The 12,469-nt window shown below is 37.5% G+C and overlaps 1 protein-coding gene and 1 long non-coding RNA gene across 16 annotated transcripts in view; one reads left to right on the plus strand and one right to left on the minus strand.

Moving 5' to 3' along the window:
* The window catches only part of LOC147843375 (uncharacterized), a 704,457-nt gene that overhangs the window by 682,553 nt on the left and 9,435 nt on the right, over positions 1-12,469 (minus strand). The window lies entirely within an intron of this gene.
* kcnh7a (potassium channel, voltage gated eag related subfamily H, member 7a) overlaps positions 1-12,469 on the plus strand; it is a 160,326-nt gene that overhangs the window by 74,853 nt on the left and 73,004 nt on the right. For all 15 annotated transcript variants that reach the window (XR_015493232.1, XR_015493227.1, XR_015493228.1 and 12 more), the window contains one exon: positions 305-460. Coding sequence is in view for 9 of the 15 variants with exons in the window: in XM_087256719.1 (XP_087112845.1) it covers positions 305-460 (156 nt within the window). In the remaining 6 variants the exon portion in view is untranslated. The remainder of the gene's footprint in view (positions 1-304; positions 461-12,469) is intronic.

The raw sequence follows: 12,469 nt of genomic DNA on the forward strand, positions 1-12,469 counted from the left end.
CCCCCTTTCTCGCCTGTCAGGAATGAATTCTGAACCTGTCAAACTGAATGAGCGTCAACATCTACACACAAAAACTGCGTGTTTGTTTGTGTCACGAAGCACGAAGAGTGTAACCTGCTCTCCACTGTTACCCTCTGCCTCTATTTATTTATCAATTAACCAGATGATTATTATAAATCTCAATTAAGCAGAATTAATCAGACGTCAGTGGTCATTTAAAGATGCTCACTTAATGCTTAGATTTGTTTGGCTGTCTAAACTAATAGGTGAACTAAAAGTGTTTTTTTTCTCTTTTCACCTGCAGGATCAGACTTTCTGTGTGCGACACACATCATTCCAGTGAAGAACCAGGAGGGTGTTGTTATGATGTTCATCTTGAGCTTCGATTATGTGCTGAAGGAGGGCAGCATGGATTCATTAGACCGACTCAACCACACCTCCCCAGCCAGACAAGAACAAAGTGAGGATATTTCTTTTTATGATTCCCTGCAAAAAACAGAAATGTGCGCACATCTAGAAAAAACTTGAAGGCAGGTGCACGATCAAAAAACAAACATAAGTAGCAAAAGATTCAAAGTAGGTCGGCACACTGCCACTTTAGCTCTCAAAAAATTTTTTATTAGTCATAATTACAAAAACACTACGTTTCGACCGACATGGTCTTCATCAGGTAAAGCGTTGCAAATGGAAGTCCTCCAGAAATAGACAAACAGCTCTACACAACACCTGCAGTCAATTATCACAATCAGCTAACAAGCCGGTAAACAGGAACAATTGCATACAATAATATACATCTTAAACAATGTGAAAAACATGAATACAATTACAAACAGACATTTAAAATACAAATACAAATTCTCACTATAGAATTCCTCGGAGACAGTATTCTATAGGCTAGATAGATATAGCACATCACACCTGCACAAAATTACATCACTCAAACAAAGCCAGTAGACCTAGGGGCAAAAAACATTATGTACATATTTAGTATACAACAATTCATTCATTCATTCTCTTGTCAGCTTAGTCCCTTTACCAATCCGGGGTCGCCACAACAGAATGAACCGCCAACCAATCCAGCAAGTCTCTACGCAGCGGATGCCCTTCCAACCGCAACCCATCTCTGGGAAAAGTACACAACAATATAGAATGCACAAACACTTACAAAAAAGATTTTAAATCAAAATCTAAATTCAAACCTCTCGGGGATAAAGTGTTTAGTGTGTAAATGTAAAACGCTTCCCTCTGTAATAAAAGTCTGTCAACATCGCCTCCCCTTCTCGGCACCTTCACTTGTTCAATGCCAATATATCGCAAAGTCGCAAGGTTATGTTTCAATGCATTAAAATGAACGGCGATAGGATTTCGTTGATCGTTTAATCGTATATTACTTCTGTGTTCAGCAATTCGTGTTTTTAAACACCGTCTTGTTTTACCTACATAGGCTAAACCACAAGGACATTTAATCATATAGATCACATTTTTTGTGTTGCATGAAATCACACCTTTAATCTTTAATTGTTTACCTGAATGTGGATGACTAAAAAACTGACATTTAGTTGTAAAGTTACACTGTGCGCATTGACCACATCTATAGTTACCTTCAGGGACTGAGAAAGGATTATCCGACCGATCGGAACCTTGATCTGCTCTCACTATCATTTGTCGCACATTAGGAGCTCGTTTAAAAACAATTTAAACGTTAGGAGCTCGTTTAAAAATTGTTTTTAAACGAGCTCCTAATGTGCGACAAATGATAGTGAGAGCAGATCAAGGTTCCGATCGGTCGGATAATCCTTTCTCAGTCCCTGAAGGTAACTATAGATGTGGTCAATGCGCACAGTGTAACTTTACAACTAAATGTCAGTTTTTTAGTCATCCACATTCAGGTAAACAATTAAAGATTAAAGGTGTGATTTCATGCAACACAAAAAATGTGATCTATATGATTAAATGTCCTTGTGGTTTAGCCTATGTAGGTAAAACAAGACGGTGTTTAAAAACACGAATTGCTGAACACAGAAGTAATATACGATTAAACGATCAACGAAATCCTATCGCCGTTCATTTTAATGCATTGAAACATAACCTTGCGACTTTGCGATATATTGGCATTGAACAAGTGAAGGTGCCGAGAAGGGGAGGCGATGTTGACAGACTTTTATTACAGAGGGAAGCGTTTTACATTTACACACTAAACACTTTATCCCCGAGAGGTTTGAATTTAGATTTTGATTTAAAATCTTTTTTGTAAGTGTTTGTGCATTCTATATTGTTGTGTACTTTTCCCAGAGATGGGTTGCGGTTGGAAGGGCATCCGCTGCGTAGAGACTTGCTGGATTGGTTGGCGGTTCATTCTGTTGTGGCGACCCCGGATTGGTAAAGGGACTAAGCTGACAAGAGAATGAATGAATGAATTGTTGTATACTAAATATGTACATAATGTTTTTTGCCCCTAGGTCTACTGGCTTTGTTTGAGTGATGTAATTTTGTGCAGGTGTGATGTGCTATATCTATCTAGCCTATAGAATACTGTCTCCGAGGAATTCTATAGTGAGAATTTGTATTTGTATTTTAAATGTCTGTTTGTAATTGTATTCATGTTTTTCACATTGTTTAAGATGTATATTATTGTATGCAATTGTTCCTGTTTACCGGCTTGTTAGCTGATTGTGATAATTGACTGCAGGTGTTGTGTAGAGCTGTTTGTCTATTTCTGGAGGACTTCCATTTGCAACGCTTTACCTGATGAAGACCATGTCGGTCGAAACGTAGTGTTTTTGTAATTATGACTAATAAAAAATTTTTTGAGAGCTAAAGTGGCAGTGTGCCGACCTACTTTGAATCTTTTGCTTTTTATGATTCCCTCTCTTTAAAGAAATGCGCCACTTTTTTCGAAAATGGGCTCATTTTACAACTGCCCTGGAATTAAACATTTTGAGTTTTACCATTTTTGAATTCATTCGGCCGATTTTCAGGTCTGGCGGGAGAAGTTAGCTTAGCTTAGCAATGTGCATGGGACGATAACCAGCTTCAAGGTTTACCACAGCTTGGAAAAGTCAAGGTTTTAAAACTGCATACTGTTCCTATGGTATTTTTATGTAGTTTTTTTAATGTATTTTCATTTATTGGACTATATATTAAGTTTAGTTTTTATTTATTTTTTGATTATTTTGTTTTACAGTATCTCCAGCAGCACAGTAGCATCTACATCAAAAGCTACAGGTCAGCTCACGATTCAGGGAACATTCATTCAATTTCTTGTCGGCTTAGTCCCTTTACTAATCCGGGGTTGCCACAGAGGAATGAACGATTTTAGTGAAGTTTATTCATAAACTAATTTCGAGAGGATCACGTGCTTATGATTGACACGGCTGGCCCCGAGTCAAGCTAACTAACGAACCACCAATCAGGCTATTCCTAACCCAGTATAAATAACCAAACGCCCTACCTTTAGTCATCTTCATTTTGAAGAATCCCCCCTTCCACCCCTTCTCCTCCTCTTTTCTACAGGGCAGCACGGCGGCCCAGTGGCTAGCACTGCGGCCTCACAGCAAAAAAAATGCCTCCGACCCGGGTATCCACCCAACCGGTCAGACTTTGCGTGCGGAGTTCATGTTCTCCCCGTGCTTGCGTGGGTTTTCCCCGGGTCCTCCGGTTTCCTCCCACACTCCCAAAAACATGAGACTAAGTAAATTGACTACACCAAATTAGCACCAAATTCAATTCTGTCAGCAACACATCACCTTAGCAATCCTTACGCAGCAGGAGGGGGGGGGGGGGGGGGGGGGGGGGGTTCTCGAGATCTACCAGAGCTCAAACTCCCCTCTCGCCCCTGCAACAGGAGGGAGCATCGGGCTCGAGGATCTTTCTAGCTCGGGGCTCTCTCCCGGGACAGCATGCCAAACTAGCTTATTACCACTAATCAGCTAAGTGTGAACTCTTGAAATGCTATAAAAAAAATGAACACATAGTTTAGTTTTAGTTAGTTTGGTTGAAAAACAAACACTCTAGTTATAATGGAAGTGTCTGCTCTGTTCCAGTTGCTGCACAGCATATCCAGAGTTGACTTTCACTGATCACATGACAAATGTATGGAGAGATGACTAACTGGGGGAAGACTTGATGCACAACAAATCCTAAACCATCTTTGACAGATATCTTGAGAAATGTGCACTCAATTCCGCCACTTCCAATACACATTAGGTGGAGGTCGAAGCTTGTGAAAATCTTCTTATCTTAACATCCTTAATAATGACCTTTCAAAATAGCATCATATGACCTCTTTAATTGTTTACTACCTGTCTGTGAGAAGAGAGAAAGGAAGTGGAAAATTCAAACAAATGAAGCGTGGCGGCGGAGAAGACATAGATGAAGAGAGGTGTGCAGGACGGAATAGGGAGAAAGCAGAGGAAGCGAGAGATGGGTTTTTATTTGCTCCAGTTGCTCTGGCTCACCAGCACATACTGTCAAGACAGAACCCAGTCAGCCAGAAAGAAAATGAAGTGAGGGAAAATAATTTATGTGACACAGTGTTACAATTATTTGGATCCCCGAGGCCAGGTGCTGAACGGCTCTTCATTTATAAAATCCAGTTCAAGCAGAGCGACTTTTCTAAACCACAAGTGTGCGTGGATGAGTGTACATGCTATAATTATGACAAATGTTCATAGAGACCTGCAAGCAATAAAACTGCTGTGCTGCATTTCTGTAAAATATGCCACTGCATCAGTTTACACGCATGTACGCACACACATACACACACACACACGCTGCCTGATGTCCTCCTGTATTGGAAAGTCACATCTGAACTATGAAATCCAATTAATATCCGACGCTAATACCGTCTCTGTGGTATCATAGCAACTGGGAATGTTTTGAAAAGGACATCTGCATGTGCGCAAGTTAGAAGGACCGTTTAGTCAGGGCTGTTATAAAGCCATGATTTGCTATGGCAGTGTAGTCAGTTTTATGCTGAGGAGACACACGACATGATGCTTTAAAAAGCTGTGGCGAAAACTTCCAGCTGGGATGAATATAGATTTCCTAGATCTCTCTTCCTCTGAGAGCAAGGCTGAAGGCGACGTAAGAGAGGAAGTGCATTGAACCAGCAAAACACAGTCAAAGTAGCTAATCAAATTTACAAGCTTTTCATCCTGGTTTTGACTTGTTATGCTGCACTGTGATCAAAAATTGAAGGACGTGCCCCTGAAAAGGCTCTTTTGTGGGGTGCTTTAGGTTGTTTTGATGAAGGAGTGATATAAATAGCCTAGTTTGAAGAGACTTTTAATTAATGCTGGCATGGTACTGAAACCCCAGGGAAGAGACAGACAGAGAGAAAGGGAGAAAGAGACGAATCAGACTCCAGAGATATTTCAAATGATATATGTGCATTAATATATATATACATATATATATATATATATATATATATATATATATATATATATATATATATATATATATATATATATATATATATATATATATATATATATATGTATATATATATATATATATATATATATATATATATATATATATATATATATATATATATATATGATGTAAATAAAAATGGACAAATCTTCTACAATATTTAGGGCTTTTTATCGACCATTTTAATGGATGTAAACTAAAACAATGGTCCCAGCATATTTCCTTTTTTACATTTTTAATTCCTATAGCTTCCAAGAATTCAAGGAGAGCCACATATTGATAAATAATGCTATGATAGCTGATTTAACATCAATTTATGGTTGAATTGCCGCTTGTTACAGTTTTTAAATAGTTTGATGACAAGCAGGAAATGTTCATGGGTCAATGACATGACCACATTGAAATGGTCCATAGCTGTGGTTCTCAAACTGTGGTACGTGTACCACTAGTGGAACGCGGGCTGCCTTCTAGTGGTACGCAGAGTAATCCAATATGTCATATGTACATGCAACATATATTTAAAAATGTATCAAAAATGGTTCATATATGAATCTGATGACATATAGCCTATATTTAAGAGATCCAAGCAACATTTCCAGGTTTTTATGAATAGGATACTTTAGGTTAACACTTTACATTTAAGTACAGTAGATTTTTATTTTTTTTTTTTACTTTTTAAGAACAGTAGCCTACCATTTTAATGAACTTTTAAAAGCACATTTCAATTTAAATGTTGACATTTTATTTTGTTTGTTTGTTTTTTACATATAAGCACAGCAGTGGTAATGTTCAAACTATTTATAAGGTTTAAAGTGGCTGATAATAATAAATATTCCTAATCATAGTAATTAATCTTCCGCATTTTTAAACAGTGCAGAGCTGTAGCTGCCTAATTAGGCCTATTACGCTACTGTATTTCAATACTGGTCATATGGTGGTACTTGGAGGGACAATTTTTTTCTGAGGTGGTACTTGATGAAAAAAGTTTGACAACCATTGGTCTATAGCTTTTGGATGAATTGAAAATCACAGAAACCACAGTGAGATTCACTACAATTATATATATATATATATATATATATATATATATATATATATATATATATATATATATATATATATATATATATATATATATATATATATAAATCCCAAAGTAAATTAATTAATAATATAAATAAAAGGCATTTCTTTAGAAAGTCTCATATTTTTATTTATTTATTTTTTTTTTCGACAACGATCTTTACAATGTATGTTGGTACAAAAAGCTTAACATAGATGAAAAAAGAGAATAAAAAGCTATATTTTAGCAAATCAGGCAGGCAGGAGAGAAGAGGAGTGGTAAAATTCAATTCAATTCATCTTTATCTCTATAGCACTTTTACAATGTAGACTGTGTCAAAGCATCTTAAAATAGAAGTTCTAGTAAATGAATACTGTTTGTCCAGTTTTCAGAGTTGAAGTTCAGTTTAGTTTAGTTCAGTGTGGTTTAAATTTCGCTGCTGAAAGTTCAAACACTGAAGAGCAAATCCATCGATGCACAGCTCCACAAGTCCTAAACCATGCAAGCCAATGGTGACAGTGGCGAAGAACAAACTTTACCAATTGACAAAAGTGAAAGAAAAAGAAACATAGAGAGAAACCAGGCTCAGTTGGGCCTAACCATTTCTCCTCTGGTCCTCTGGTGCAGAGCTGCAGTCTAGGCGCTGTAGGCTGGAGAATGCTGGACATCCATCTTGGAGAAGCTGCAGGTATGAGTTGGTGATCAGGCTGGCCCACGGGATCAATGCGGAGAATCGTCTGTCACTGGGGTCTTTCAGGAGTCAGTTTCATGCTCTCCACTCCTACATGACCTCTACAGCATCAGCTCAGGATATGGCCTTGTTCAGGATTATAGATACCTTGGCATAATTTCTTCACAGGTCTTGGATCACATCAATGGCACTGCATAATCTCTAGAGGCCTCTGGATGAATATCCATAGGTAGAAATAAGGATGGAAATAGAGATTAGAATGCTGGTGTAGTTCTAGTTTAATTAAAACGGATTACAGATTAGATTAGTATAAATGTCCCTGTTGAAGGCCGATTCATCGAAGAGAAACTCTACTGATGCTCATCCAGCCCCAACTAAACAAGTCAGAGTCAACAGAGACAAGGAACCAAAACTCCACCAATTGATGGAAGTGAAGATCAAACCTTGGAAGAAACCAGCCTCAGCTGGGGGACCAGTTCTCCTCTGACCAAACGTCATGGGCAGAGCCACAGCTTGGATGCCGTAGGGTTTGAGAATGATGAGTGTCTGTCGTGGAGTAGATGCAGGTCCAACTAGGTCATTGGGTGGATGTTCAGACTAGCTGACTGAATCAATGGAGAGATTTGTCTGTCACTAGGGTTAACCATCTGCTCTGGATATGGTTCGGATCCATGTTCATGTAAAAGGAGGAAGGATAAGGACAGACTAGCATGAGCATAGATGACATTCAGTGTCTTTTTGGGAAGTGTTCCCTAATACAGTTGCCTTGGATCATGTAGGGTGTCCAAACTCTGTCCTGGAGGGCCGGTGTCTTGCAGATTTTAGCTACAACTAGCCTCAACAAACTTGCAAGGATGTTTCTAGAAAGCCTAGTGAGAGCTTGATTAGCTAGCCCAGACGTGTCTGATTGAGGTTGGAACTAAACTTTGCTGGACACTGGCCCTCCTGGACAGAGTTTGGACACCACTGCTTTAGAGTATTTGGATTTTATGTGTGTGCTAGTGCAAAGAGATGTTTCTTTAGTCTAGATTTAAACTTACAGAACGTGTCCGCCTTGTGAACTGTACAAGGAAGACTGTTCCAGAGTTTAGGTGCCAGATATAAGAAGGTTCTACCCTCTCAAGTTGATTTTGATATTCTAGGAATAATCAATTGCCTAGTATTATTTGACCTTAGTTTATTTGAGAGGCTGCAATACACCAGGAGCTCACTCAGTTACTGGAGCGCTAAACCATTGTACTTTGTAGGTAGTCAATAAGATACAGTTGAAGTCAGAATTATTAGCCCTCCCATTTGATTTTTGTTTGTTTTTTAAATATTTCCCAAGTGAAGTTTCATAAACTAATTTCGAGAGGAGCACGTGATATGATTGTGCACCGCTGGCCACTCATCCGTAATCAGTAAAATCCAATCAGAATGATCCTGGATTAATAGAAAGGGATCACTTTCTCCTTATTGCTCTATCTTCGTTTTGGAAGAATCCCCCCTTCCACCCCATCTCCTCCTTTTTTCTCCCCTTTTAAAGGGGGAGCGATCGAGACCTACCTGATCTCGGTTCTCCTGATATGCTTCTAGACCAGGCAGGGGCCCTGGGCTCAATTATCTCCGAGCTCAGGGTTCTCTCCCGGGACAGCATGCCAAACCTGCGATAAGTGCCAAGCATATCTAAGTGGGAACTCTTGAAATTATGTTTAACAGAGCAGAGAAATTTTCACAATATGTCTGATAATATTTTTTCTTTTGGAGAAAGTCTTGATTGTTTTGTTTTGGCTAGAATAAAAGCATTTTTAATTTTTTTAAAAGCCATTTTGAGGTCAAAATTATTAGCCCCTTTAAGCTATTTTTTTTTTCGATTGTCCACAGAACAAACTATCATTATACAATAACTTGCCTAATTACCCTAACCTGCCTAGTTAACCTAATTAACCTAGTTAAGCCTTTAAATGTCACTTTAAGCTGTATAGAAGTGTCTTGAAAAATATCTTATAAAATATTATTTACTGTCATCATAGCAAAGATAAAATAAATCAGTTATTAGAGATGAGTTATTAAAACTATTATGTTTAGAAATGAGTTGAAAAAAAAACTTCTCTCCGTTAAACAGAAATTTAACAGAAAAAACAGAAAAAGGCAAAAAATAAACAAGGGGGCTAATAATTCAGGGGGGCTAATAATTCTGACTTTAACTGTATTTACATTTATACAATGTTTAATAGAAAGTCAATGCAATTCTGACAGGACCGGACTAAACTGATCATATTGCTTAGTTTTAGAAAGTACTCTATCAGCTGCATTTTTAACCAGCTGAAGTTTGTTAGTTAGGCCTGCAGGACAACCAGTTTTGAAACTAATTACAATAGTCTAACTAAGAGGTCATAAAAGCCGAATTTAAATTTTAAAGTAAAAGTAAATAAAGCAAGTGTGATTCAAAAGCTATTTCACATATTTGTATTGGCTCCCTGGTGTGTGAGGCACCTGGGAGCCTCCCACACAATATATATGCACAATTATATATGCACAGTATATATCCCACAGTAATATAAGCACAATATATTACATTATATATCATTATATGCCATTATTTTAAATTATATTAAATCTGTTATCATCAAAATCAAAATCTACGCTTGTCATGACCATGTTAGTTAAACTGTTTACACTATAACTTGCTCGCTGTTATCGTGCCTGTGTAGAATACAGCTTCAATTTTCCCTGCTGTTTAAAATATGTATGTCAGTGATTTGTTTAACATCTCATTCGGCAATGAGTGTATCTTTACACCCCTAGTAATAATATTTTAAAGAATATTTATGTTCTTGTATTATTGTGTTATTCTTATATTTATATTTCGGATTCATGCTAAAGGTTTTAATAGTAATGTTTGGGTAAAATGTGACTTTGCAGCATAGAATACTCATGTCAGTAATACTGTATGTTTAAAGGTCAGTAAGTCCAAAAAATAAGTCTATGATTATTTACATGTTGTTTAAAATCTGTAACATACATTATTTGTTTATCCACGGAACACAACTGAAGTTATTTGTAATAAAATCAGAGGTTGCTGCCCCTCCACTGACAGCCTACACAGCTCAGTGTCCAGAAATATGGTAAGTCCATCATTATAATTATCATCAAGCAATAAAACTAATTCAATAATTCACCTTTGGGCAAATCTCCTTCACACACTTGCAAGAAGACCATAAGACACGCATGCATGTTGTGTTGAGAGCAGATGTCCTCGCAGACAGTACAACCTCTACTGTTTAGAATCAGAAGCAAAACAGTAGGATGTTGTATGCAAGCTTCGTTCATTAAATTCTACACTCATGGTGCCTTAGGTCTTTTTTATTAGCACTAGAGAGCATTTCCTGGATTCCAGAACTGAGAGAAATCTGCGAGTGCATAAAAGTGCATTACAGAGACCGGAAGATGAAAGGCTTTCATTTCATACATTCCCAGTAATTGACTTTGGACGACTGAAGCTATAACTTCTGGCTTGATTTCCTACGTCTTTGCTAGTGATGCACTATTCTTGTTTTTTCTTTAAGCCTTGCTCTTGTTGTTTTCACTTGGGCTGATTCCAATAAATTTTTACAGATTTAAAAAAAAAAAACTAAAATTAAAACATTTGATGCATTTCAAAAAGCTGGATTACCTCTAATATTTAATTTGATTACATGAACAAGATGTGCATTTATTTTTTCACACGCTGAACAATCTGCACTCTTTTTTTTTAATAAGACGCAGCTATTGTATAGCACTTTAGTCACAGTCTAAACAAATATGCAACATATCCAGTACATATATTAGCATGTGCAGGCACAGGGGCGCCACTAAGGGAGGAGTTAAGACGATTCTAAGGGCCTATTTTGGGGCCCCCAGACATACTATTAGGGGCCCACCAAAACCACCCCCACTCCTCTGCGATTTCATCCGCAACACCTGCTCCCCCTGCACTTTGGTCTGCGACACTTAACCCCCCTGCGACACTTAACAGTGGCGCCCCTACGCAGGTAGTGAGTAAATTAAATTTTATACACTGTACAAAAGTGCCGGTTTCCAAACAATCGATTTGTGTTAGGACAACAGGATGGAATTACGTTAACTTATTAGTTTTACAAGTGTACAGTAAATGGATTAAACATAAAACATCAATAAGTTGTCTCAAAATAACCTCAAGAATTGTGTTGTTTCAACAAATTTTAAATAAGTCGTTTGAACAGACACAAATACGTACCCAGGTCTACATTTCAGGGCATAGCGAAATACGCAACGTTTGCTCGCAGTATTTGTTTTTGCGTAATTCAACCAGAGGCCGCTGTCAACTGACCAAGTGACGATCCCCCTCACCCCCTCCCTTTTTTAAAACCAACCGATAGTGTTTTCAAAAGCACCGACTGACCCTATCACCCCTTTCCATTAAACTCAACTGACGGTGTTTTCAAAAGCAATCCAGAAAAAGAAATGCCCTCGCCTGATTTTCAGCTGCTGTCTGAGCGTTCACTGCCTTTTTACACCTCCCTTTCTTTATATGTTCATTACTTTTTACTTGCATTACTTAACTAATGAGATTTGATATGTATTTTTTTAGTTGTTATCAACATCCGGGAAAAGTTTCAAATCAACAGCACCTTTAGAAACATGTTTTCTGAAAAAAAAAAAAAATGGTGACATGTTCAAATCTTATTTTCCCTACTGTATGTTTTTTTTGTCTGTTGGAACATTGGTGCTTCATCTTTAACATCTCTTACTTCTGTTAACTGCATTTAAAGACACTGTAATGTAAAGAGCCACAATTTATTTACAAATCTGGAACAGATATCAACCAAAAAAAGAAAAAAAAAAAACGATTGCTGCAGAAGTAAGGAAATTGTTCAAGTTTTTGTAGTAGTTGACTTTTTGTGTCTTGTCACCTCATAAATTAATGCACTACATTGATATTTTTATTACTTTTCTGGCCATTGAAAGTTTAATTGTGTTGTTTGTCAATGGAGGGACAGAAACCACACAGATTCCATTATCTTCATTAGTAATCTAAAGATGAACAAAATCCTTCAGTGTTTAAGCAGCATGCGGGTGACTAAATGAGAATTTTCATTTGTGGACGAACTATTCATTTAAGGTGTCTTTACATAGCCAAGTTAAGGCTGTTTTGTGCCTGCTTAAAATTCTGTGGGTTAAAAAACTCAAATGCTCAAAGAACTAAAAATCTGCACTCAGCCGTGGCTTGTTGTTAATGAAATGCAAATTTGTGCTGCCTGACTTGACAACCTAAA

This window comes from Danio rerio, chromosome 6 (assembly GCF_052040795.2).
Source record: "Danio rerio strain M-AB ecotype USA chromosome 6, GRCz13ab, whole genome shotgun sequence".
NCBI classification, from domain to species: Eukaryota; Metazoa; Chordata; class Actinopteri; order Cypriniformes; family Danionidae; genus Danio; species Danio rerio.